Source organism: Macaca fascicularis, chromosome 12 (assembly GCF_037993035.2).
Source record: "Macaca fascicularis isolate 582-1 chromosome 12, T2T-MFA8v1.1".
Taxonomy (NCBI): Eukaryota; Metazoa; Chordata; class Mammalia; order Primates; family Cercopithecidae; genus Macaca; species Macaca fascicularis.
The window spans coordinates 96,783,612-96,809,403 of record NC_088386.1 but is presented as its reverse complement, the minus strand read 5'-3'; the positions used below and the strand labels follow the sequence as shown (position 1 = coordinate 96,809,403).

General features: G+C 38.5%; 1 protein-coding gene across 34 annotated transcripts in view; it reads left to right on the top strand.

The window, feature by feature from the left end:
- Positions 1-25,792, top strand: part of HYCC2 (hyccin PI4KA lipid kinase complex subunit 2) — an 83,590-nt gene that overhangs the window by 31,425 nt on the left and 26,373 nt on the right. For 10 of the 34 annotated variants that reach the window (XM_074009679.1, XM_005573885.5, XM_074009686.1 and 7 more), the window contains 5 exons: positions 6,117-6,197; positions 7,198-7,299; positions 12,954-13,133; positions 18,918-18,998; positions 21,590-21,705. In XM_074009679.1, the coding sequence (XP_073865780.1) occupies positions 6,147-6,197; positions 7,198-7,299; positions 12,954-13,133; positions 18,918-18,998; positions 21,590-21,705 (530 nt within the window). In that variant the 5' untranslated portion in view covers positions 6,117-6,146. Of the gene's footprint in view, positions 1-3,940; positions 4,037-6,116; positions 6,198-7,197; positions 7,300-8,008; positions 8,065-12,953; positions 13,134-18,917; positions 18,999-21,589; positions 21,706-25,792 lie in introns of all 34 variants that reach the window. The other 24 variants (XM_074009699.1, XM_074009683.1, XM_074009697.1 and 21 more) reach the window with 5 other exon arrangements.

The following is a 25,792-nucleotide window of genomic DNA, read 5'->3' as shown; positions in this document are numbered from 1 at the left end:
GTGCTGCAATAAACATACGTGTGCATGTGTCTTTATAATAGCATGATTTATAATCTTTTGGGTATATACTCAGTAATGGGACTGCTGGGTCATATGGTATTTCTAGTTCTGGATCCTTGAGGAATTGCCACACTGTCTTCCACAATAGCTGAAGTAGTTTACACTCCTACCAGTAGTGTAAAAGCATTCCTATTTCTCCAGCATCTGTTGTTTCCTGACTTTCTAATGATTGCCATTGTAACTGGTGTGAGATGCTATCTCATTATGGTTTTGATTTGTATTTCTCTGATGACCAGTGATGATGAGCATTTTTTCATGTGTCTTTTGGCTGCATAAATGTCTTCTTTTGAGAAGTGTCTATTCATGTCCTTTGCCCACTTTTTGATGGGGTTGTTTGATTTTTTCTTGTAAATTTGTTTAAGTTCTTTTTAGATTCTGGATATTAGCCCTTTGTCAGATGGGTAGATTGCAACAATTTTCTCCCATTCTGTAGGTTGCCTGTTCACTCTGACGGTAGTTTCTTTTGCTGTGCAGAAGCTCTTTAGTTTTTTTTTTTTTTTTTTTTTTTGAGACGGAGTCTCACTCTGTTGCCCAGGCTGGAGTGCAGTGGCCGGATCTCAGCTCACTGCAAGCTCTGCCTCCCGAGTTCACGCCATTCTCCTGCCTCAGCCTCACGAGTAGCTGGGACTACAGGCGCCCGCCACCTCGCCCGGCTAGTTTTTTGTAGTTTTAGTAGAGACGGGGTTTCACTGTGTTCACCAGGATGGTCTCGATCTCCTGACCTCGTGATCCACCCGTCTCGGCCTCCCAAAGTGCTGGGATTACAGGCTTGAGCCACTGCGCCCGGCCTCTTTAGTTTAATTAGATCCCATTTGTCAATTTTGGCTTTTGTTGCCATTGCTTTTGGTGTTTTAGTCATGAAGTCCTTGCCCATGCCTATGTCCTGAATGGTATTGCCTAGGTTTTCTTCTAGGGTTTTTATGGTTTTAGGTCTAACATTTAAGTCTTTAATCCATCTTGAATTAATTTTTGTATAAGGTGAAAGGAAGGGATCCAGTTTCAGTTTTCTACATTTGGCTAGCCAGATTTCCCCGCATCATTTATTAAATAGGGAATTCTTTCCCCATTTCTTGTTTTTGTCAGGTTTGTCAAAGATCAGACGGTTGTAGATGTGTGGTGGTATTTCTGAGGCCTCTGTTCTGTTCCATTGGTCTATATCTCTGTTTTGGTACCAGTACCATGCTGTTTTGGTTACTGTAGCCTCGTAGTATAATTTGAAGTCAGGTAGCGTGATGCCTCCAGCTTTGTTCTTTTGGCTTAGGATTGTCTTGGCAATGCAGTCTCTTTTTTGGTTCCATATGAACTTTAAAGTAGTTTTTTTCCAATTCTGTGAAGAAAGTCATTGGTAGCTTGATGGGGATGGTATTGAATCTATAAACTACCTTGGGTAGTATGGCCATTTTCATGATACTGATTCTTCCTATCCATGAACATGGAATGTTTTTCCATTTGTTTGTGCCCTCTTTTATTTCGTTGGACAGTGGTTTGTAGTTCTCCTTGAAGAGGTCCTTCACATCCCTTATAAGTTGGATTCCTAGGCATTTTATTCTGTTTGTAGCAATTGTGAATGGTAGTTCACTCATAATTTGGCTCTCTGTTTGTCTGTTATTGGTGTATAGGAATGCTTAGGATTTTTGCATGTTGGTTTTGTCTCCTGAGACTTTGCTGTAGTTGCTTATCAGCTTAAGGAGATTTTGGGCTGAGGCAATGGGGTTTTCTAAATATACAATTATGTCATCTGCAAACAGGGACGATTTGACTCCTTCTTTTCCTAATTGAATACCCTTTATTTCTTTCTCTAGCCTGATTGCCCTGGCCAGAACTTCCAACACTGTGTTGAATAGGAGTGGTGAGAGAGAGCATCCCTATCTTGTTCAAAGGGAATGCTTCCAGTTTTTGCCCATACAGTATGATATTGGCTGTGGGTTTGTCATAAATAGCTTTTATAATTTTGAGATACATTCCATCAATACCTAGTTTATTGACAGTTTTTAGCATGAAGGACTGTTGAATTTTGTTGAAGGCCTTTTCTGCATCTTTTGAGATAATCATGTGGTTTTTGTCTTTGTTCTGTTTATGTGATGGATTACGTTTTGATTTGCGTATGTTGAACCAGCCTTGCATCCCAGGGATGAAGCCGATTTGATGTTGGTGGATAAACTTTTTGATGTGCTGCTGGATTCAGTTTGCCGGTATTTTATTGAGGATTTTTACATCGATATTCATCAGGGATGTTGGTCTAAAATTCTCTTTTTTACTTGTGTCTCTGCCAGGGTTTGGTATCAGGATGCTGCTGGCCTCATAAAATGAGTTAGGGAGGATTCCCTCTTTTTCTGTTGATTGGAATAGTTTCAGAAGGAGTGGTACCAGCTCCTCTTTGTACCTCTGGTAGAATTCAGCTGTGAATCCATCTGGTCCTGGACTTTTTTTGGTTGGTAGGCTATTGATTATTGCCTCAGTTTCAACGCCTGTTATTGGTCTATTCAGTGATTCAACTTCTTTCTGGTTTAGTCTTGGCAGGGTGTGTGTGTCCTGAAATTTATCCATTTCTTCTAGATTTTGTAGTTTATTTCCGTAGAGGTGTTTATAGTATTCTCTGATGGTAGTTTGTATTTCTGTGGAATCGGTGATGATATCCCCTTTATCATTTTTTATTGTGTCTATTTGATTCTTCTCTCTTTTCTTCTTTATTAGTCTTGCTAGCAGTCTATCAATTTTGTTGGTCTTTTCAAAAAGCCAGCTTCTGGATTCATGGATTTTTTGAAGGTTTTTTTGCATCTCTATCTCCTTCAGTTCTGCTCTGATCTTAGTTATTTCTTGCCTTCTACTAGCTTTTGAATTTGTTTGCTCTTGCTTCTCTAGATCTTTCCATTGTGATGTTAGGGTGTCAATTTTAGATCTTTCCTGCTTTCTGTTGTAGGCATTTAGTGCTATAAATTTCCCTCTACACACTACTTTACATGTGTCCCAGAGATTCTGATATGTTGTGTCTTTGTTCTCATTGGTTTCAAAGGATATCTTTATTTCTGCCTTCATTTCGTTATGTACCCAGTAGTCATTCAGGAGCAGGTTGTTCAGTTTCCGTGTAGTTGTGTGGTTTTGGGTGAGTTTCTTAATCCTGAGTTCTAGTTTGATTGCACTGTGGTCTGAGAGACAGTTTGTTATAATTTGTGTTCTTTTACTTTTGCTGAGGAGGGAGTGCTTTACTTCCAACTACGTGGTCAATTTTGGAATAAGTGCAATGTGGTGCTGAGAAGAATGTATATTCTGTTGACTTGGGGTGGAGAGTTCTGTAGATGTCTTATTAGGTCTGCTTGGTGCAGAGCTGAGCTCAAGTTCTGGATATCCTTGTTAACTTTCTGTCTCGTTGATCTGTCTAATATTGACAGTGGGGTGTTAAAGTCTCCCATTATTATTGTATGGGAATCTAAATCTCTTTGTAGGTCTCTAAGGACTTGCTTTATGAATCTGGGTGCTCCTATATTGGGTGCCTATGTATTTAGGATAGTTAGCTCTTCTTGTTGCATTGATCCCTTTACCATCATGTAATGGCCTTCTTTGTCTCTTTTGATCTTTGTTGGTTTAAAGTCTGTTTTATCAGAGAGTAGGGTTGCAATCCCTGGATTTTTTGGTTTCCATTTGCTTGGTAGATCTTCCTCCATCCCTTTACTTTGAGCCTATGTGTGTCTTTGCATGTGAGATAGGTCTCCTGAATACAGCATACTTATGGGTCTTAACTTGTTATCCAATTTGCCAGTCTGTGTCTTTTAATTGGGGCGTTTAGCCCATTTACATTTAAGGTTAATATTGTTATGTATGAATCTGATCCTAACATTATGATGTTAGCAAATCCAGCTAATTTTTAAAAATTTTTTTGTAGAGATGGGAGTCCCGTGCTATGTTTCCCAGGCTGGTCTCAAGCTTCTGGCCTCAAGCAATCCTCTCACCTCAGCCTCCCAAAGTGCTAGGACTGCAGGTGTGAGTCACCATGCCTGGCCCTCAAACTTCCTATGCCATTGGACTGTGCCTGCCTGTCCACCCTCAATTCTTGCCCTTTGTGCTCTGTACTCCAAACCACTTGGATCTTCTTTTAGATTCTATAACTTTCTGTGCTTTTTCTTGCCACAGGACCTTTTGTATAAGTGGTTTCCTCTTCCTAGAATGTTCTCTTTCTACTCCCCTTAACTCTATGGATCCTTGATATCTCAACTTAAGCAGTACCTCAGAGAAGCTCTTTTGATTCCTTAGTCAATATTTGGCTCCTTTGTTTTATACTTTTGTGTGTCTTTCTTTCTTTCTGTCTTACCCTTCATCTCTTTGCAAAAATATGTTTGGTCTCCTCCACTGGATAACTGGTTCATTAAAGTGGGTGTACATCTGGATTTGTTTATTATTATATTTCCAGATCCTAGCATAATGGCTGCCATATAGTTAATGCTTAACAAATATTTATGGAATGAATCAATCAATTCTTACTGAATCCCTTTTTAGCTTTTTCAGCAGCTGCCTATTTGGGTGCTGATAAACTTCCAGGGGTGACTCCCTTAGCATTTAAATGGAATTACAGTTTACATCCTACAGCTTGCTTTTCCTACTTGGGCATTTTTCCAGTTCATTTATTTTTTTTTATTTTTTTTTTGAGACGGAGTCTCGCTGTGTCGCCCAGGCTGGAGTGCAGTGGCCGGATCTCAGCTCACTGCAAGCTCTGCCTCCCGGGTTTTTACGCCATTCTCCTGCCTCAGCCTCCCGAGTAGCCGGGACTACAGGCGCCTGCCACCTCGCCCGGCTTTTTTTTTTGTATTTTTTAGTAGAGACGGGGTTTCACCGTGTTAGCCAGGATGGTCTCGAACTCCTGACCTCGTGATCCGCCCGTCTCGGCCTCCCAAAGTGCTGGGATTACAGGCTTGAGCCACCGCGCCCGGCCCAGTTCATTTATTTATTTATTTATTTTCGAGACAGGGTCTCACTCTGTTGCCTAGGCTAGAGTGCAGTGGCGTGAACATGGCTCACTGTAGCCTTCCTCCTGGGCTCAAGGGATCCTCCTGCCTCAGCCTCCTGAGTAGCTGAGACTACAGGTGCACACCACTCTATCCGACTAAGTTTTTTTTTTAATTTTTTGTAGAGATGGGGTCTCACCATGTTGCCCAGGCTGGTCTTGGAACCCTTGGGCTCAGTCCTGTGTCAGCCTCCGAAAGTGCTGGGATTACAGGCCCTCCGAAAGTGCTGGGATTACAGGCATGAGCCACTGTGCCCAGCTATTTCTCCATTTTAGAAGATTTATGGATCTATTTTCTTCAGAGGCCTTATTTTGTATGGTGCATATATGTTTATAATCAGTTTGCTGAATATGTAACCTTTGCTTTCTGGTTTATCTGGCTTTGTCATTTATACTCTCTCGGTTCGTTTTATGATATGTAGCTTATTCTGGTTATGTATTTGATAAAACTGTAGACTGTGCATTTGTCTGGATAATGTGCAACTTGATTTTACTCAGGACACTTGTCTTTGCTACTTTGAAGTATAATTTGCTGGAGAAAATATGAAAGCATTAGGATAATAGGTTTCAAATGTATCGTTAAACATAAAACTTACTTTTATTTTATTTTTGAGGCAGAGTCTGGCCCTGTCGCCCAGGCTGGAATGCAGTGGTACGATCATAGCTCACTGTAGCCTCTATCTCCTGTGGTCAAGTTATCCTCCGACCTTTTCATACCAAGTAACTAGGACTGGATGTGCACGCCACCACGCCTGGCTAATTTTCTTGATTTTTAGTAGAGACAAGGTCTCACTGTGTTGCCAGGCTGGTCTTAAACTCTGAGCTCAAGTGATTTTTCCTACCTCGGCTTTCCAAAGTGTTGAGATTCAGGTGTGAGCCACCACGCCCAGCCAGAACTTACTTCTGAAAATTTTCTTTTAATTGTGCTCCAAACTAAAACAAGTCACCTTATCTAAAATGTATACTAGATTAATTTCTCTTGGTGAAAGGCACATATCATTTATTTCTAGTTGTTTCTATAAGTACTACTGTCCTCAGTTTCAATGCTTTTTTCTTTTAGAGATAAAAGAGGATTAGAAGGTGAAAGAAAATGCTGGGAACTGACCGTTGTGTGGTGGAAGAATGGTTATCAGAATTCAAGGTAAATTGGATTGGAGATCAGAATGTATTATATTATTCTGTATGTCAGTAATTCAAACAGTGAATATGTGCTCTATGGAGGAACGTATAAAAATATGGTAGGAAGTGAAAATGGCAAAATACAAAATAACGTGCTTCTGTAATTGTAGTTCTTAAAAATGGTACTAATATGAATAATGACTAGAAGGGGATATGTAAAAATGAAAATAGTTGTTAAGATTGATGAGATGATATTTTAAAATATATTCAGTAAAAGAGAAGATCCACCAAGCTTTAATAAGGCACAAAAATTACGTTTTTCTATCCTGTAATTAAAAGTCAAATAGTCTTGATGGAAAACTATGTAATTTATGAATACTGTGGAATTGTAAATGTTTCGGCAAAACATAAATGCAAGAATTGAAACATCCTACATTTTTTAAAAGGTTAGATTAATTTAAGATGGCCCATTTCAGGAAATCTTGGTATAATGTGTGATTTCTAATCAGTATTTATGGTTGAGTAGTTAGAAGGATTCTATACTATAACATCCTAACTTAATTTGTTTGCACTCTGATGGTTCTTTCTTTCTTTTTTTTTTTTGTTGAGTTGGAGTCTCACTCTGTCGCCTAGGCTGGGGTGCAGTGGCGCTATCTCGGCTCACTGCAACCTCCACCTCCCAGGTTCGAGCGATTCTTCTGCCTCAACCTCCTGAGTAGCTGGGATTACAGGAGCCCACCACCATGCCTGGCTAATTTTTGGTATTTTTAGTAGAGACAGGTTTCACCATGTTGGCCAGGCTGGTCTTGAACTCCTGACCACAAGTGATACGCTCACCTTGACTTCCCAAACTGCTGGGATTCCAGGCATAAGCCACTGTGCCCAGCCTATTTCTTTATATTAATTATTTTTACTTTTCTTACTTGAGTTTGTTGTAAATCTGTTCAAGAACTACTTGTGTAAAATAAAGTTCCTCACTTCTCAAATGTTCACTTTTGTTTTCCTTTGGTGGTTTCTTTTAGGCATTACCTGACACTCAGATCACCAGTTATGCAGCAACTTTACACCGGAAAAAAACACTTGTACCAGCCCTCTATAAAGTTATTCAGGATTCGAATAATGAGGTAGGAGAGCTCAAGAAAAATAATTTCTACATAGTGAAATGAAATATGTTTACCAAAACATGTAAATTTAAGTTTTATAGTTTTCTCTTCTTGTGAATCTGGAAAATTTTCTTTCTGCTGTTTTTCATTCTGATAGTTGCTTTGGCTTTCCCTATTCCCTGCCTTTCCATATTTTGAAATGTTTTGGTCAAATTTTTTCCTGTTGAGTGTGCAGTATGTTTTGATTGTTGATTTTAGTGACCATCATCTCAGTGGATTATTTATTTGAAACTTTTCTGTTGCCTGTTCTGGAATGTTTCCTGCTCTGGAAGCCATATTTTAACTGTATACTGATCCAACTTTATTTATCTTAAGTATTTTTACAGTTATTTTTCTGAGAATATATAATTAGGTATAATCACTCTAAAATCAAACTGATAACACAAAATGATGCTGCTAGTCAATTTAGCTTGAAAAGGATCAGAGGAAGCACTTTTTAGTCTAAGTAGTCAAGATCGATAATCTTAGAGTAAGAGTTTTGTATTATTTAACCTTGTGATAGAAGGAAAAAGTGCAGTTATTGAATCTGTATGTTAACTTATGCAAAATACACACATTATCTTTCCATTAACACAGTAGTGTGACATACAGTTTTATCACCACTGGATTCATGTATGCTTAAAATGAAAATGAAAGGAACACACAGGAAAGTAGCTTCTTATCTTCCCAGATACAACCTCCAAGAGTGCCTCTGCTGTGTACTGGAGTGAGTTTGAAGAAGTTCAGGTAATCCCCTCCTAACCAGCAGCTTAACTTAAAGTGCATCTTCATTTTTGTCCTATCACTAAAAGCTTGCTTATTGACCTCCTTCTTTCCTGTCTCCTAAATTGCGATTGGCTCTCAGTTAGACTTGCATCTGTTGCTATTTGTAGCAGCAATTGCAGGATTCATTTGCTTTTTCTCTTGCAGTGTATTTCTGAATGTTTTATAACTCTGGATATGCGTAATGTACGTATATGCATATCCATATGGTCAAGAGTTTTCAGAATTCTTTGAATAATGAATGTGTGTATTCCCTACCCCTTGTTTTGCGCTATCTTAACATTTAAGCTTTGCTTGTTAAAATGTATTTGTTTTAATGCTTTCTCTTTAGATTGTAAGCTCTTCATGGGCAGTGGTCAGATATTCTATATTTGTGACTTCTCTAGAATCTAGTATTTTATCATGTACATAACAAACATAGAATAATATTGATTGGAAGAACAGTGAAGTACAAAATGAGATTCTAAAATGACATTTTCATTAGGGCTCAGAAGTGTATAAGATGTAACCTTTTCCTATTTTTTTGTTTAATACTTTGGAAGCTTTTACATTAAAAAAGCTACTCTCATTACTTTCTGTTGTCATATTTCATAATATTAATGTGTGGGACTTTGGGGGTCTCATGGCTAGAAATGGAAAAATTACAACTCGAGGGATATGAGCTCAAGATCCAGCATTCATTATAATCAACCAGTTGCTAGAGGAGGTTTGAGTTTCTCTCCTGTCTCCTGTCAGGTTAGAAGGCTTTAACCATGTATTCAGACTTCAGAAAAACAGAATGATAAATTCGATAGAATTTCAAAACAATTATGGACGTTAGTCATAGAAGGAGGTCCCTTTTAATCCTAATTTTGTTATATTCTGAAAGAAACAAATGTACTATTTAGGTTACAAGAAATTATTTTAGAAAATTGTCATGTGCCATATTTAATATGAATTAGAACTTACAATAGTTGTCGGCGCAGTGGCTTACGCCTGTAATCTCAGCACTTTGGGAGGCGGGGCGGGGGTGGATCATGAGGTCAAGAGATCGAGACCATCCTGGCCAACGTGATGAAACCTTGTCTCTACTAAAAATACCAAAAATTAGCTGAGCCTGGTGGTGCAAGCCTATAGTCCCAGTTACTTGGGAGGCTGAGACAGGAGAATCGCTTGAACTTGGGAGGCGTAGGTTGCAGTGAGCCGAGATTGCACGAATGCACTCCAGCCTGGTGACAAAGCGAGACTCCGTCTCAAAAAAAAGAAAAGAAAATATTTGGAAACTTTCATATTTTCTGATTCAAATCTACCACTCCACAGCACTCTCTTGCCTTTTCTGGTGTTCAGTGGGTGAAGTATCTCAGGTTGTATCAAAAGCCATCTCTTCTGCTTAGGCCTGGATCCTATCTTCTCTAGCTACCTTAAGGACTCGGGTCCTGCAATTATTCCTTCTCTCTTCCATCACTGATCTTTTTTTCTTTCCCTGATGAGTGGAATATGATAAACAACCTTATTCTATTTTTTAAAAACTTTATTTGAGCTTATCTGCTATTATCTACCCCATTTCTCTGTCCCTATTCACAGATGAACTTCATAAAATACTGCTTATTCATAGCCTCTGTCTACTTGTCTCCTTTTCTTCACCTCACATTCTTTAACCCACTCAAGTTAGGCTTCATCTTCATTATTCCATCAAAATACTCAGTGTGTTCATCAAATAGCATGTCTCTTAATAATTATCATGTCAAAACAGTGTTTGCTAAATTTGGGAAAGGTGTCAGTTATGATTTTTTCTAACCCAAGGATAATGATTTTTAATACTTTTTGATGTGGGTGGTGGTGCCATTTAAGGGAGGTCAGAATCATTTATATTAAGAATTTGAGAACATGGTGCTATGAGACATATGCTTCAAGTTAAAGTTTTTTTGTTGTTTTTTTGTTTTTTTCTGAGCCATGGTCTCACTCTCTCTTCCATGCTGGAGTGCAGTGACACCATTGTAGCTCACTGTAACCGCAAACTCCTGGACTCGTGATCCTCCAAACCCAGCTTCTCAATTAGCTATGGGCACATGCTACCACACCCTGCTAATTTTATTTTTTGTTTTCTAAAGACAGAGTCTCACTTGTTACCAAGGCTGGCCTTGAATGCCTGGGCTCAAGCGATCCTCCCACCTTGGCCTCCCAAAGTGCTGGGACTACAGGCATGAGCTATTGAGCCTGGCCACAATTAAAGATTTTAACACATAACATTGGCAATTTTTCTTTTCTTTTCTTTTCTTTTTAAGACAGGGCCTCACTTTGTCACCCAGGCTGGAGTGCAGTGACTTGAACACAGCTTACTATAGCCTGAACCTCCTGGGCTCAAGCAATTCTTCTGCCTCAGCCCCCCAAAATAGCTAGGATTACCCAGGCGTGTGCCACCACACCTGGCTAATTTTTGTATTTTTTGTAGAGGTGAGGTTTTGCCACGTTGCACAGGCTGGTCTGAAACTCCTGGCCTCGAGCCATCAGCCTGCCTTGGCCTCCCAAATTGCCGGGATTACAGGCATGAGCTATTGTGCCTGACCAGCAAGTTTTTAACAGTCTTACTTTGTAGTAGTATCTGATTAAAAGTTACTGGATTGCCAACATCTACCCCCCATTCGCTTAAAATAAAACAGAGTAATAATGTTGGTAACCCTGTATTACTTCACTGTGCTTAGTTAAATTATAGTGTCCCACATGCCAGTGTACCTGTTGCTACTGAGAAAGAGGAGTTTAAGGTCTTCACAGAAGAAATTCATCATAATTGTACCATGGCCCTTGAAGTTTAGAGAAGGCAATCTTTGGAGAGTTTTTTTTACTAAAGAGGAGATTGAGTTTGAAACATGAGTATAAATTTTTAGTAAACAAAATTTGTGAGAGCAACAGTTTTTTACTTCTCCCAAAGAACTGAATATTGCTCTCAGTATTTAAGAAAGATGCCAGCAACTGACAGTTTCCAGAAGTTTATTACTTGTTCATTATTGGCACTACATGGAATACACTGTTTGTGATTAAACAATCTATACCTCCATTCTAATATAAGAAATGTGGTAGAGTGGAAACATCAACTTGATGTCAGAAGACCTGAATTTAGTGTCTTATTTCACCATTAACTTCAACGACTTTTGACAAATTATCTGATTGGTTTAGACTTCAATGTAAGAGAAGAGTTGCAATATTTTACTTTTGTGTCAGTCTTGCTCTGTTACCCAGGCTGGAGTGCAGTAATGCTATCATGGTTCAATGCAGCCTCAAACTCCAGGGCTGAAGCTATCCACCCTCTTCAACCTTGTGAATAGCTGGAGCTACAGATGTGTACCTCCACACCCAGCCTCTGGAAAATTTTTTAAGATTTTGAAAACTGTTCTGATAGTGATTTAACATAAAGGGCTTAGTATTTACTAGACTAGGATGTGTATGTATGTAAATTTTTTAAACTTTAGAATTCTTCCAGAGCTAATCCTAACTCTTCTAAATATATTAACTATATAATTGACATGGATTTGTTAACTTTTTATCATGACAGTGACTTTTTATTGTAGAGTGTTAGATTATTACAGATGTATATAACTATATTCAAGCAGATTTCCAAAGTTATATCCATTATTTTAATCATTCAGAATAGAGGAAAGCACATGAAATTACTGAACTATTATTCTTTTTTTTAAAGAGTTAGTGTTAAACTTTAAAATTTATTTTATAGTTTCTTGTCAATATTTTATATGAATTTTAAAGTCATAGCCCAGTTTTGTGCAGCCTACAGTTACTCCAGCAAACCCATTCTAAATTGGCAGTACATATTTAGGGAAAAGTGGGAAAGTTTATTTTAACTGTTCATTTTCTTCAGTTTTCTAGATTGTGAAGTTCCTCATAAGTCATATTGTGTGATATCGTATGAAAAATTAGCCAATCGAACACTGAAAAAGCTATTTCTGTTAAAATCTTTCACATAAATACAATAAGTAAAATTTAAATCAGTTTTAAAATGGTTTGCTTCACTTGTGTGTATTTTAAATATTAGCTAGAATTTTGGATGCACAAATATTTATTGCAAAATCCCTTCTACTGAGTGGTATATAACTTTTTTTTTACATGGAATGTGGATGCTTTAATGAATTTCATATTGCAGTGAAGACACTGAGTACTTAGAGACAATGACATCAATACAGTGAAAACTGATTCCACAGAACACTTACAAATGCATACATTTTCCTCCAAAGAAGCATGTTTTTCACAGATTTAAGTAACAAATGATTTACATAGGATTCTTCAGATTCCAAAATATGTACAGAATTTTTGACTGTACAGAAACTGATTAGCAGTGGTTGAAAAAAAGAATTGCTTTGCACAACAACATGACTCTTAGAAAATTCTGTATCAATACACATTTTTCAGTAAGAGTGGTATATAATTTGTTTAAATCATAGTCTCAGTTGAGATTTTAAGTTTATTCCCAACAATATTATGCAAAATTATCTTATTTCAGTGGAAAGTTTTTGAAATGGAGGATAGTAAGAGTTGATAAGAATAGAAAGGAAAATTCTTCTTAAATATAAATGTGTAGTACATTGGCTAAAGGACTAATAATCTAGTAAATTTAGTAGTACACTATACTGAAAGGTACATTGATATATGGGCACAAAATACTTCTTATAGTTAGTGAATTGGTCAGTTTAATATGTGGTCTCTTTACACAAAGGTTTTGGTTAAATTAACTCAAAATATGGAGAAGTTAATATTAAGACTATTTTAAAAGTTTTATACAGATATAGGTGCCTTTAAAAGAAAAAACAAAAAAGAATTACAACCAAAAGAATTGAAATGACCAGTGCACTTTATTTTCCTTTTAGCTCCTGGAGCCTGTCTGCCATCAGCTGTTTGAGCTCTATCGTAGCTCAGAGGTTCGACTTAAGAGGTTCACACTGCAGTTCTTGCCAGAATTGATGTGGGTTTATTTACGGCTTACAGTTAGCCGAGACAGACAGAGTAATGGTTGCATTGAAGCACTTCTGTTAGGAATATACAATTTGGTAAGTTGAAGGTGACAGAAATTTTAAGTATTTTGTAAGGTCCTCTGAAATACTTAAGGAATGTTTAGAGAAAAATGAATCGGCCAGGCTCATGCCTGTAATCCCAGCATTTTGGGAGGCCGAGGCAGGCATATCACTTGAGGTCAGGAGTTTGAGACCAGCCTGGCCAACATGGTGAGACTTTGTCTCTACTAAAAATACAAAAATTAGACAAACATGGCGGTGTATTCTTGTAATCTCAGCTACTCGGGAGGCTGAGGCAGGAGAATCGCTGGAACTGGGGAGTTGGAGGTTGCAGTGAGCCAAGATTGTACCACTGCACTCCAGCCTGGGTGAAAGGACTGAGACTCTGTCTCAAAAAAAAAAATAAAAATACTAGATAAATAAATTGAGGCCAGATGTAGTGACTCATGCCTATAATTCCAGCACTTTGGGAGGCCAAGGTCTGAGGAGCACTTGAGCCCAGGAGTTTTGAGACCAGCCTGGGCAGCTTAACCAAATCTTGTCTCTATAAAAAATTAGCTGGGCATGGTGGCATATACCTGTAGTCCCAGCTACTTAGGAGGCTGAGATGGGAAGATTTCTGGAGCCCAGGAAGTCAAGGCTGTAGTGAGCCATGATCATGCCACTGTGCTCAAGCCTGGACAAGAGAGCAGGACCACATCTCAAAAAAACAAAAAACAATTCAAATGTCTATAAATGTAACTTGTTTGAACTAATTAGGTTGAGTACAGGGGTAAATACTGATAATGCATTTTTTGATAATATATTTTACAAAGTATGTAAAACTACTATAATTGATAGCATTATTAATATTTATTTCTTCAAATTATTATTATTATTATTTATTTATTTTTTTTTGAGACGGAGTCTCGCTCTGTCGCCCAGGCTGGAGTGCAGTGGCGCGATCTCGGCTCACTGCAAGCTCCGCCTCCCGGGTTCATGCCATTCTCCTGCCTCAGCCTCCCGAGTAGCTGGGACTACAGGCGCCCACAACCGCGCCTGGCTAATTTTTTGTATTTTTAGTAGAGACGGGGTTTCACCGTGGTCTCGATCTCCTGACCTTGTGATCCGCCCGCCTCGGCCTCCCAAAGTGCTGGGATTACAGGTGTGAGCCACCGCGCCCGGCCAAATTATTTTATTTGACCAATATTTATAAATGTTTTTGGATGTATGGCATTGAGTTGGACACTGAAAATATGGAGAATTACATGTGTGGCACCTACTTTTAGGAAACTCCTGCTGTGTTTGAAAAGACATGTTTACAGATAACTAATAATGCGGTTTGTATAATAAGAGGATTTTAGAGAGAAACTCAGATGTTAGCTGAAGTTATCATGGCAGGCTTTATTGAGGTGATGGCATCTAAGCTGGGCCTTATGAAGAGGTATAGTTTTGGCCCATTGAGATAAGGAGCAGGTGAGGTTTCAGGAAGCAGCTATCAATTGAACATAAGCAGAGAGGCAGGAGAGTCAGGTCACGTCCTGGAAATAGAAAGTAATTCTGTTTGAAGCACAGAGTATATATGCAAGCTGGAAAAGACAATTTTGTGTCAGTTTTGGAGAGTCTTTTTAAAGTGAAGAGTTTAGGTTTGGGTTCTCTTCAAAGCAATTAGAGGGTTTTGAACAGAAGAATTGTATTATATATTAGGAAGATGAATCTTGTGGTGATATGCAGAGAGACTTTTGAATTATAAATTGAATTTAGTCACCACTTCTTATATATTAAAGGCTATATACATAATTGAGAAGAGTGAGGCAAATGGACATGAGATTTCTGTTTCTCTGAGGGGAGGACATCAGTTTCAGGAAAAAAGTTCATGTAGTATTATAGCATGGTAGGATTTTTAAAATCTTAGTAAGAACACAGTGGAAACTAGGGGGAGGAAAGAAACCATAAACACTTCTGAGATACTAGGGGCTTTACATAGAACTCAAAGATTGAGAGTTGATCACTTCTGCAAGATGGGGAGGGTATGCTAGAAAGGTTACAAAGACTGTAGGAAGCAAGGTGAAAAGGTGAGGGAGAGTTTAGGAACATGGGATCATCTGCGTAGCACTTTTCTGAAGATTTGGGCAGCACAAGGCACCTTTTCTTGTGCAATTCAGGGAAACAAAATATCACAGCATCATATTTCCATTCCCATGTGCCTCTACAAAATTGGGCAGTTACCTGAACTCATCAATAAAGAATCGTGAATTTTATGAATGTATCTTGGAGTCATTGAGTGGGGTAGCAATTGAGAAACCAAAGTGTTATTTGTCATAAAAGTTGTAAATTTGTTAATAGTTATTTGATAATATATCATGTATTTGATAGTACATTGTTTATAAAACTCTTTTCTTCTAAGGAATTAAGTACCGTAAACATTATTATTCTATTTTTTTCTCATGATGTCCAGTTAAGGACCATTGGTATTGAAATTTCTGCGCCTTGAAGTCTTAATATTTTGTGTATTTAGTATACATTGTAAACAAACACTCCACATAATAAAAGTTTAGTTTTATAACTGAAAGGTAATAAAGTACAAGAAAATTGAATCTCATGGTAAATATTCTTCTGTACCAGTGCTCACTCCTCTAAGTATTAGTTACTTTAAAAAATCATTAGCAAACATTTCCATCGCTAGAAGTCTGAAGGAAGGAGCAAGGGCTTTAGCATGACTTGTATTCAGTTCAGAACCATGCCCTGCCACTTATTGGCTGTTTTAAATTGGGACAAGTTACTTAATATCTTGACTTCAGTTGCCTCATCTGTAAAAAAGAAAACATTGTTAGTAGGATTAAAAACAACTTGAAGAATTCATTATGTTGCCTAAGGTGTTTATAAATGTTCATCAAAATTACCATCAAAATTAAAATTTAAAAACAATGAAAATTGATCTAGGAATAAAATTCTCTACTTTCCTAACTTGCCTGATTGTTTTTTCTTTTCAAGTAGGAAGTCTGTTTTATTTACCACTGTGTTTCCTATAGTGCTTACCAGCAGATACTTAGTAAATGTTTGTTGATTTAATGATGGAACTTGGTGTTTTAGACTACGCTTAGCATTAAGCTATCATTTTCATTAATGTGTTTAGTGTAATAAAATTCAATAATGAGGCACATGAAACATTTTGCAAAGTGTCATGTTGGACAAATTGTTGACATAACTTGTTGGTGCTGTTTGACAATGCAAAATTAGTATACTATAGAAAAATTTTTTGCTCAGTTTTATGTCAGAAGTGTAACCCTAGGCTTTGGACTCCTTTTAATTCCCTTGATATCTGTATTCTTCCTTTTCTGTGGTTCTCAGTTTTTCTTAATCACACTGGGAGTCGTCCATATATTCTTTTCTGTTTTTCCTTCTTTCCCTCCCCAGCACTACTTTGTTTCAAATAGCCCCAGGGGAAGTTTTATATTTCCCTTAAACAAAATTTAGCATATCCTTTTCACAAATACCTGCAAAGATAAATCAAAAGTATTAGGCTTAATTTGAAATTTAACAATAAAATTAAAACATTTTTGTCTAACTTAAATCAGGCCCATTCATCTTAGCATAGACTTTCTCTGAAGCACAGTGGCCCAAATGTGGTGGGACCTGGTTTGACTACAAAGAAGTTATATCCTCAAGGAACTTTTCAGACCTATTTTCCTACCGTAATTAGAGGTATGGTCATTATTCACATGTAATTGGTACTCTTATGTGACATCATAAACTCAGAAATGAGTCCTATACAGAAGTTCTTTGGGGTTTGTGTTTGGTGATGAGGATTATTGCTGCTGTTATTGTTTCTTCTTTTTTTTTTGAAATGGAGTGCAGTGGCACAGTCTCAGCTGTCGCCTAGGCTGAAGTGCACTGGCAGTCTCAGCTCTCTGCAACGTTTGCCTCTGGGGTTCAAGTGATTCTCCTGCCTCAGCCTCCCAGGTAGCTGGGATTATAGGCATGTGCCACCATGCCCAGCTAATTTTTGTATTTTTAGTAGAGATTGGGTTTTGCTTTGTTGGCCAGGCTAGTCTCGAACTCCTGACCTCAAGTGATACCCGCCTCGGCCTCCCAAAGTGCTGGGATTACAGGCGTGAGCCACTGTGCCCAGCCTGATGTATCTTCTTTTTAGGCCATGCAACTACTCAGTCTCTGACTACTGCCATGTAGGTCTAGTAAGGGCAGTCTTCTCTCTATGGATTTTATGCCAGTGATGTATGCTAATATGAGTTGTAAGGGAAATAGACAAAAATAAGACAGTGGGGAAAAGGATTGCTGCAGTTTTCACTCCTCTGATTGTCGTCGTCTGTAGGCATATGTGTGTGTGTGTGTGTGTGTGTGTGTGTATATATATATATTTTTTTTTTTTTGAAACGACATCTCACTCTTGTCCCCAGGCTAGAGTGCAATGGCGTGATCTCGGCTCACTGCAACCTCTGCCTCCTGGGTTCTCCTGCCTCAGCCTCCTGAGTAACTGGGATTACAGGTGCCTGCCACCGTGCCTGGCTAATTTTTGTATTTTTAGTAGAGACGGGGTTTCACCATGTTGGCCAGGCTGGTCTCGAACTCCTGACCTTAGGTGATCCGCCCGCCTCTGCCTCCCAAAGTGCTGGGATTACAGGCGTGAGCCACCGTGCCTGGCCACACATATTTATTTATAACAGGAATATTGGAGGTGCCGGAGATGGAGAAATGAAGGATACCGTTGTCCATTGTCTTTTTTATGAAAAGAAAGTGTTTTTAATAAAATCACAAGAACTTTCTTGTAGCTTAGTAAAAATTACCTAAATATGAATTTATTTTTAATGACTTAGACTAATAATCATTTTGTTTGTTTGTTTTTGAGACAGGGTGTCATGCTGTCACTCATGCTGGAGTGCATTGGGTGATCTCAGCTCACTGCAACCTCCACCTCCCAGGCTCAAGGGATCCTCCCACCTCAGCCTCCTGAGTAGCTGGGACTACAGGCCTGCAATACCATGCCCAGCTAATTTTTGTATTTTTTTGTAGAAAAAATATTTTTTTGTATTTTTTTGGTCTTGAACTCCTGAGCTCAAGCAATCTGACTGCCTTGGCCTCCCAAAGTGATGGGATTGCAGGCCTGAGCCACCACACCTGGCCCAATATAATTATTAATTGTGGCTTATTTCAGGTCATTCGTTTATTGCTAAATGATTGTAAGAATCTTTTATTCAAGATTCATTGATAAATGTTCTCACCATTTTTAAAAAAAGGATAACTGAGGTGTTGTGTTTGTTAATTAGCTTGATTATTTTAATCATTTCACAGTGTATACATATATCAAAACATCATGTTTTATGCCACAAATATATAATGTTCATTTGTCAATTATACCTCAGTAAAGCTGGAAAAAATTCATTCTGTATTAAATTAATGTGTTTTTCTTGTTTTCATAAGTGTGGATCTCTTGGTTTTTTCATTTTAATCTGTTTAGCATAGCCGTGTTTTTACTAAAAGATCTAATCACTTGTAATCTTCCCATCCTGTATGTAAATTTAACATCAAATTCATTTGTTTGCCTGCCTCATGTCTTTGCTGTCATATTGTATTTGATTTTGTATAGAATTGTACTCAATATCTATCTCTCTGTGGATTCTGTGGATTATAACTCTACTACCAAAGTGTACAAATTTGCTAATAAGTTAGAAAATATAAACTAGGGTGGTAATATTTTTATCCATTACTATTTCTGAAAAATCTTTCTACTGCCAGTCATATAGTCTGTAAATTAAGAAAGTAATTATTATTTCTTGTAGATCTGTGATTATTTCATTATCTTTGTATATTTTTTGGCTATAGGAAATTGCTGATAAAGATGGGAACAATAAAGTTCTGTCTTTCACTATCCCCTCCTTATCCAAGCCTTCAATATACCATGAAGTAAGTAACATTGGAAAGGTGGAATTATTTTAAATTATATTGAGTAACAAATCAAAAAGTCAGTTTCTTATCAGAGATAAATATTCCTAAAATATCTTTACTGATTTACTTCTTAAAAGTGGGTGTGCTGGGTGCAGTGGCTCACACCTGTAATCCCAGCACTTTGGGAGGCCGGGGCGGGAGGATCATGAGGTCAGGAGATCGAGACCATCCTGGCTAACCTGGTGAAACCCCGTCTCTACTAAAAACACAAAAAATTAGCCGGGCGTGGTGGCGGGGGCCTGTAGTCCCAGCTACTCGGGAGGCTAAGGTGGGAGAATGGCGTGAACCCGGGAGACAGAGTTTGCAGTGAGCCAAGATTGCGCCACTGCACTCCAGCCTAGGTTACAGAGCGAGACTCTTTCTCAAAAAACAAACAAAAAAGTGGATGTTTGTTATTACAAGACTGAGCTGTGACAAGAGAGGCAGAAAATAATGAAACATTTTCTCTAGTTCTTTTTGTTTTTTTATTCTTCTGTATCTTTTTGAAGACAAACTCTTGCACTGTCCCTCAGGCTAGAGTGCAGTGGTGCAGTCTTGGCTCACTGCAACCTCTGCCTCCTGGGTTCAAGCAATTCTCCTGCCTTGGCCTCCCCAGTAGCAGGGACTGCAGACGCGCACCACCATGCCCGTTAATTTTTTTATTTTTAGTAGAGATGGGATTTCACCGTGTTGGCCAGGCTTATCTCGAACACCTGACCTTGTGATCCGCCCACCTTGGCCTCCCAACGTGCTGGGATTATAGGCGTGAGCCACCGCATCCGGCTCTACCAGTATCATTTTTTACTTTCATTAATCTTTTATGAATTTTTTAAAAATTCATTAATTTTTTTATATTTGTATTTTTAATTTTTAAAATCGTAAGCCTTAAAAATATTCTTTAATTTTTAAAGTCTTCTATACTACTTAGAAATCACCTTAGATTGATTTGTTTTTGTTATTCTTTATTATTCTAGGAAAATAACTACTTAAAAGAATGTTGACACTCTGTTATATTTCAGTTTAAAGGAATCTAATTGTTGCATTCTAGGTGTTCAGTACATTATACTTTTTAGCTTATATTTATTTGGTTGAAGAATTCGAGAACACTGATAATCATGTAGGTAAATGATGCCTGTTGAGCTGAACTTTTTCTGCTTTCTGTCTTTAAGTAAAATCCAATAAGAAACTGTTATGAATCAAACTTCTGATCTGCAGTGGCCTCTATTGTTGCTACACTAAGTTGTGAGGATAACATTTAGAGAAACTTTACTAGTAGTCTAAAAATTATATTCTATTTTCCTGTCAACACACAGTATCCTGACCATCTCATAGCTCTTTGCACTATTAATTTGCTTAATTAATTCCCTGGGACTTTGTTTTGTGTTTAAAATAGAATGTCTCCCATTTAGCCAGGAATCATTTTAGCACAATGTATTTCTGAGTAATAGATTTTAATTAAGTTCTGTGTATCATGTTATAAAGTAAAATGGAGAGTAGTAAAGTATTAATGAATGGATGGTTCTTCTATTTTTTTTTTTTTTTTTTTTTTTTGAGACAGAGTCTCGCTCTGTCACCCAGGATGGAGTGCAGTGGTGCGATCTCAGCTCACTGCCACCTCTGCCTCCTGGGTTCAAGCGATTCTCCTGCCTCAGCCTCCCGAGTAGCTGGGACTATAGGTGCGTGCCACAAGCCCGGCTAATTTTTTTGTATTTTTAGTAGAGATTGGGTTTCACCATGTTAGCCTTGATGGTCTCGATCTCCTGACCTCTTGATCTGCCCGCCTCGGCCTCCCAGAGTGCTGGGATTACAGGCGTGAGCCACCGCGCCCAGCCTGGATCGTTCTTCTAACTTTAGAAACACGAACTCAATGATGTTAGTATTAAAGAGACATCTGGGCTGGGTATGGTGGCTCATGCTTGTAATTCCAGCACTTTGGGAGGCTGAGGTGGGTGGATCACTTGAGGTCAGAAGTTTGAGACCAGCCTGGCCAACAACATGGCGAAACCCTGTCTCTACTAAAAGTACAAAAATTAGCTGGACGTGATAGAGGGTACCTGTAATCCCAGCTACTTGGGTGTCTAAGGCACCGGAATCGCTGGAACCCAAAAGGCGGAGGTTTCAGTGAGCCAAGATCGTGTTACTGCACTCCATCCTGGGCGACAGAGCGAGACTGTGTTTCAAAAGAAAAGATAGATATTTGATTATAGTATTTAATATTGTTTGTATAATTATAAGCAGTTGTACTCTGTTCTGAAATATAGACATCAAAATGGATGTATTTTTAACCTTTAGTTTTTTCAGCAACTTTTCTTACTCCTTTAAATATAGATTTATTATATATAACCTTTTAAAAATATTTTTAGTTTTATATTTTACAGACAATTTCCAAAAGAAGCTATATAATTTATGTAATTGAGAATTGAAAGATTCTGAATGTTTTCTGTGAAGAATGAGAAGAATAAATGATCTAAAACTGCCTTTTGTGGAAAAGAAAATTAAATATTATTACATGATACAGATTTTTACTTCATGGTAGAGACACTGTCTCATACTGTACCTTATTTTTGTAGCCTTCAACAATTGGATCCATGGCTTTGACAGAAGGGGCATTGTGTCAGCATGATCTCATCAGAGTTGTTTATAGTGATCTTCATCCTCAGAGGGAAACATTCACGGCACAGAACCGGTAATGGTCAAAACTGTATATAGTACCAACTTGTATGTATGTATGCATGAATATATGAATGAATGAATGAATGAATGAATGACAGAGTCTCACTCTGTCACCCAGGCTGGAGTGTAGTGGCACAAACATGGCTTACTGCAGCCTGGACCTCCCAGGCTTAAGTGATCTTCCCACCTCAGCTTTCCAAGTAGCTAGGACTACGGGTATGCACCACCATGCCTGGCCAATTTTTTTTTTTTTTAATTTTTTGTAGAGAAAGGTCTTGCTATGTTGCCCAGGCTGGTCTCGAACTCCTAGCCTCAAGCACTTCTCCTGCCTCAGCCTCACAAAGTGCTGAGATTATAGGCATGAGCCACTGCACCTGGCCCATTTATTTATATATTTAGAGACAGAGTCTAGTTATGTTGCCCAGGCTGGTCTTGATCTCCTGGCCTCAACATGATCCTCCCACCTTAGATTCGTGAGTAGCTGGGATTACAGGCATGCACCACTGCACTCAGCTAACAATTGTTAACTTATGCTTAGTAGTTAACTATAATTACTTCAATTCAAGTTTGGTATGAAAAGAGTCCAAAAGGTAAATACATCATAGTCATGAAATACCCATTTTCTAACGTTTGGTATTATGTTATGGTCATCTTGTATAAAGCAGTTTAAAAAGTGAACGTGCAGTCAGTCAAATCAGGATTCATATTCTAGTACTGCAATTTAGAAATTTTTCCCTCAGGCAGTTTATCTATTCTGTATACCTTGCTTTCTTGGTTGTAGAATGGGATTCGTTCCTGAAGTTAGACAGAGTTTCAGGGACAGGTTCCAAAATTGCCCTCACTTCTGACTAAATTGAAAGTTTTGGGAGTTCCCAAAACTAAACTCTTGTTTGATAATTTGCTAGACGGACTCACAGAATTCACTGAAAGCCATTATACTCACAGTTATGGTTTATTACAAGGAAAGAATACAGATTAAAATCAGCCAAAAGAGACACATGTAGTAGAATATGAAGTGTTTAAAACACAAAGCATTTATTGTCCTTTCCCCTGAAGTCAGGATACATTACAACCTCCTGGCATCAGTGTATGACAGTAAACACAAAGTACTGGTAATGGGGGAGGCTCATTTAAGCTCTGGTTTCCAGAGTTTTTTTATTGAGGCATCATTATGTAGGCATGATTGATTAGGTTGATTGCCCACTGTTGATCTCAGCCTCCATGTGGACTGATGCAGTGTGACCCAGAGGTACCACCTTAAATCGACATGGTAGTTCTTTCTGTCATGGCCAACTCCTACCTAAGAAAGTCAGATGTGGTCAGTCCAGCCCTAAGTTCTGGTGTTACCAGTCCCTGCCCTAAACAAAGACTCTTTATCAGATATGACACAGATTAACTTCTTAGGAGCAAATGCCAGACCTCTCTTTGGGGAAGGCCAGTTTATAGATGGCCCATGAATTATTATGGTTCAACTTAAGGTTTTCCAACTTTACAATGGTATGAAAGCAATATGCATTCAGTAGAAACTGTACTTCAAGTAGCTATGCAACCCTTCTCATTTTTACTTTCAGTACAGTGGTCAGTAAATTACATGAGATACTCAATTTTATGATAAATATAAAATAGGCTTTGTGTTAGATGATTTTTGCCCAACTGTAGGGCTAATGTAAGTGTTCTGAGCACATTTAAGGTAGGCTGGACTATGCTATGATGTTCAGTAGAGTAGATGTATTAAATGCATTTTTTACTTATGATATTCTCGATTTACAATGGGTTTATTGGTATGCAATTCCATCATAGGTTGAGAAACACCTATATTTATTATATAGGCTGTCTCCTGGTCTTTGGCCAAGGCTCAAAAATGATCTTGTTTATCTGGGCATTTACATTTAGTATAGCATTTATATGACAGATACTATCATTATGAATATGCCTAACATTTGGAGGAACCAGTGTAGGTTACAGATAGATTTAAATAAATAATTCGTCCTTTAATGTTTGCATATATTTTCATATTTTTGCACAAATATGATTACCTCACCTCTCTTCTTGACCTACCTCATGGTAAACTTGTGCAGAACTATTTGTCGTAGAAATTAGCTATTGATTAGCTAAATCTCCTTCCTCCTCAGGCAAGTCATGTTCTATTAGTATTCATTCGAAGGAGGCTTCAATTCAATTTCCAATACATATGACCAATATTATAACCTTACCAACAATGCCAATATTATACCATGTCACAGGATGGCAGTAAATGAAACCTGAAAAATAAGAGCCAAAGATACTGGCACATTCATAGAGTACCAGTCAGTCATTAACAGTTACCCCAGTTCATCATCATATATGACCAAAATATCTCCCAGAGAGAAGTCACTCAAGTTTACAGACTTCTGTTCAACCTTATTAAGTTCTAAAAGCAGGAGTGGTCTCACAAACTTATGACTTTTACTCTTTCAGGCAGCTAGTATAATTGAGCTAATAGTATCATCTCTTGCTCTGAGCCTCTTCCAGGGTGCTGATGTATTTCCCACATTGCACAACTCATTTATTCATTTTAAAAAATCTCAGCCGGGCACAGTGGCTCATGCCTGTAATCCCAGCACTTTGGGAGGCCGAGGTGGGTGGATCACCTGAGGTCAGGAGTTCAAAACCAGCCTGGCCAACATGGCGAAACCTCATCTCTACTAAAAATACAAAAAAAAAAAAAAAAAAAAAAATTAACCAGGTGCGGTGGTGGGCGCCTGTAATCCCAGCTACTCAAGAGGCTGAGGCAGGGAGAATAGCCTGAACCCAGGAGGCAGAGGTTGCAGTGAGCTGAGATCACGCCATTGCACTCCAACCTGGGTGACAGAGTGAGACTCCATCTCAAAAAAAAAAAAAAAAATAGGCGAGTGCGGTGGCTCACGCCTGTAATCCCAGCACTTTGGGAGGCTGAGGCAGGTGGATCACGAGGTCAGGAGTTTGAGACCAGATGGTGAAACCCTGTCTCTACTGAAAATACAAAAGTTAGCCGGGCATGGTGGCGCATGCCTGTAATCCCAGCTACTCAGGAGGCTGAGGCAGGAGAATCGCTTGAACCTGGGAGGCAGAGGTTGCAGTGAGCCGAGATCACGCCATTGCACTCCAGCCTTGGCGACAGAGTGAAACTCCATCTCAGAAAAAAAAAAGAAAAATAAATAAATAAATAAATAAAAATAAAAAATCTTAGCTACTATTTCTTTCTCTCTTCATTTATACTCAAACTCTCCTCCCTTGGAGAGAGGTTAGGTTTGGCCATCGTGTTGGTCTCTATTTCTGGCAGCAAAACTGACTAGCAAGTGCCTCCCCATCAATTCAATCCCAAGGATGTAGAGTAGATTTATATAAAGAATTAATGTGCTATCACAACTAGGCGATAAATATACATTCTCTGTCAATCCTAATTTTGCCAGATGGAATGAAGGTACAGCCTAGCCCATCAGGCCTTTAGGAATTCTGACATAAAGATCTGAAGGTGTAGTTCCAGTTTTTTTGCTTAGGAATCATCTCTGCTCCTTGCACCCACAGTTGCAGCACTGGTACTGCAACCACTGCTTTAGGTGGGGGAAAAAAAAATGTTGAGGTGATGTGGAAAAGAAGGGAAAAAAGTATAGTAATACCACCACCTTCTGTCACTATGGGAAGAACAGAATAGTGATGATGACTATCCCAGCATCATCTCTCCACTGCCTCCTCCCACATCCCCCAGAAAAACAGAGGAATCTCTCCAGTGATAATTGGCCTTCCCTTGGCCCCGCTCAGGTTAAGTACACAGTCATGAAGGCCCATAAGCCAGCCCTTCATGCCTGTATCTCACCCCCGCCTTTTAGACCAAAAATATCTCATTTGATTGTTCCAATTATTTTCTTTTTCAATTGCTTTCATTCCATGCAATTGCTTGTTCCATTACCCTGAGGATGTCTCTTTGCCCATTGTTGGACTTTTGGTCTTTAAAGTGTGTTTCTTGCTCCAAAAATGTAACTAAGCAGTCCATATGGGTATAGTATCTTCTGGTCCTCTTACAGTACTCTGAGCATTTGATCCACAGTCTGATAAGCAAAACCTAATGCAGAGTGTCTGTT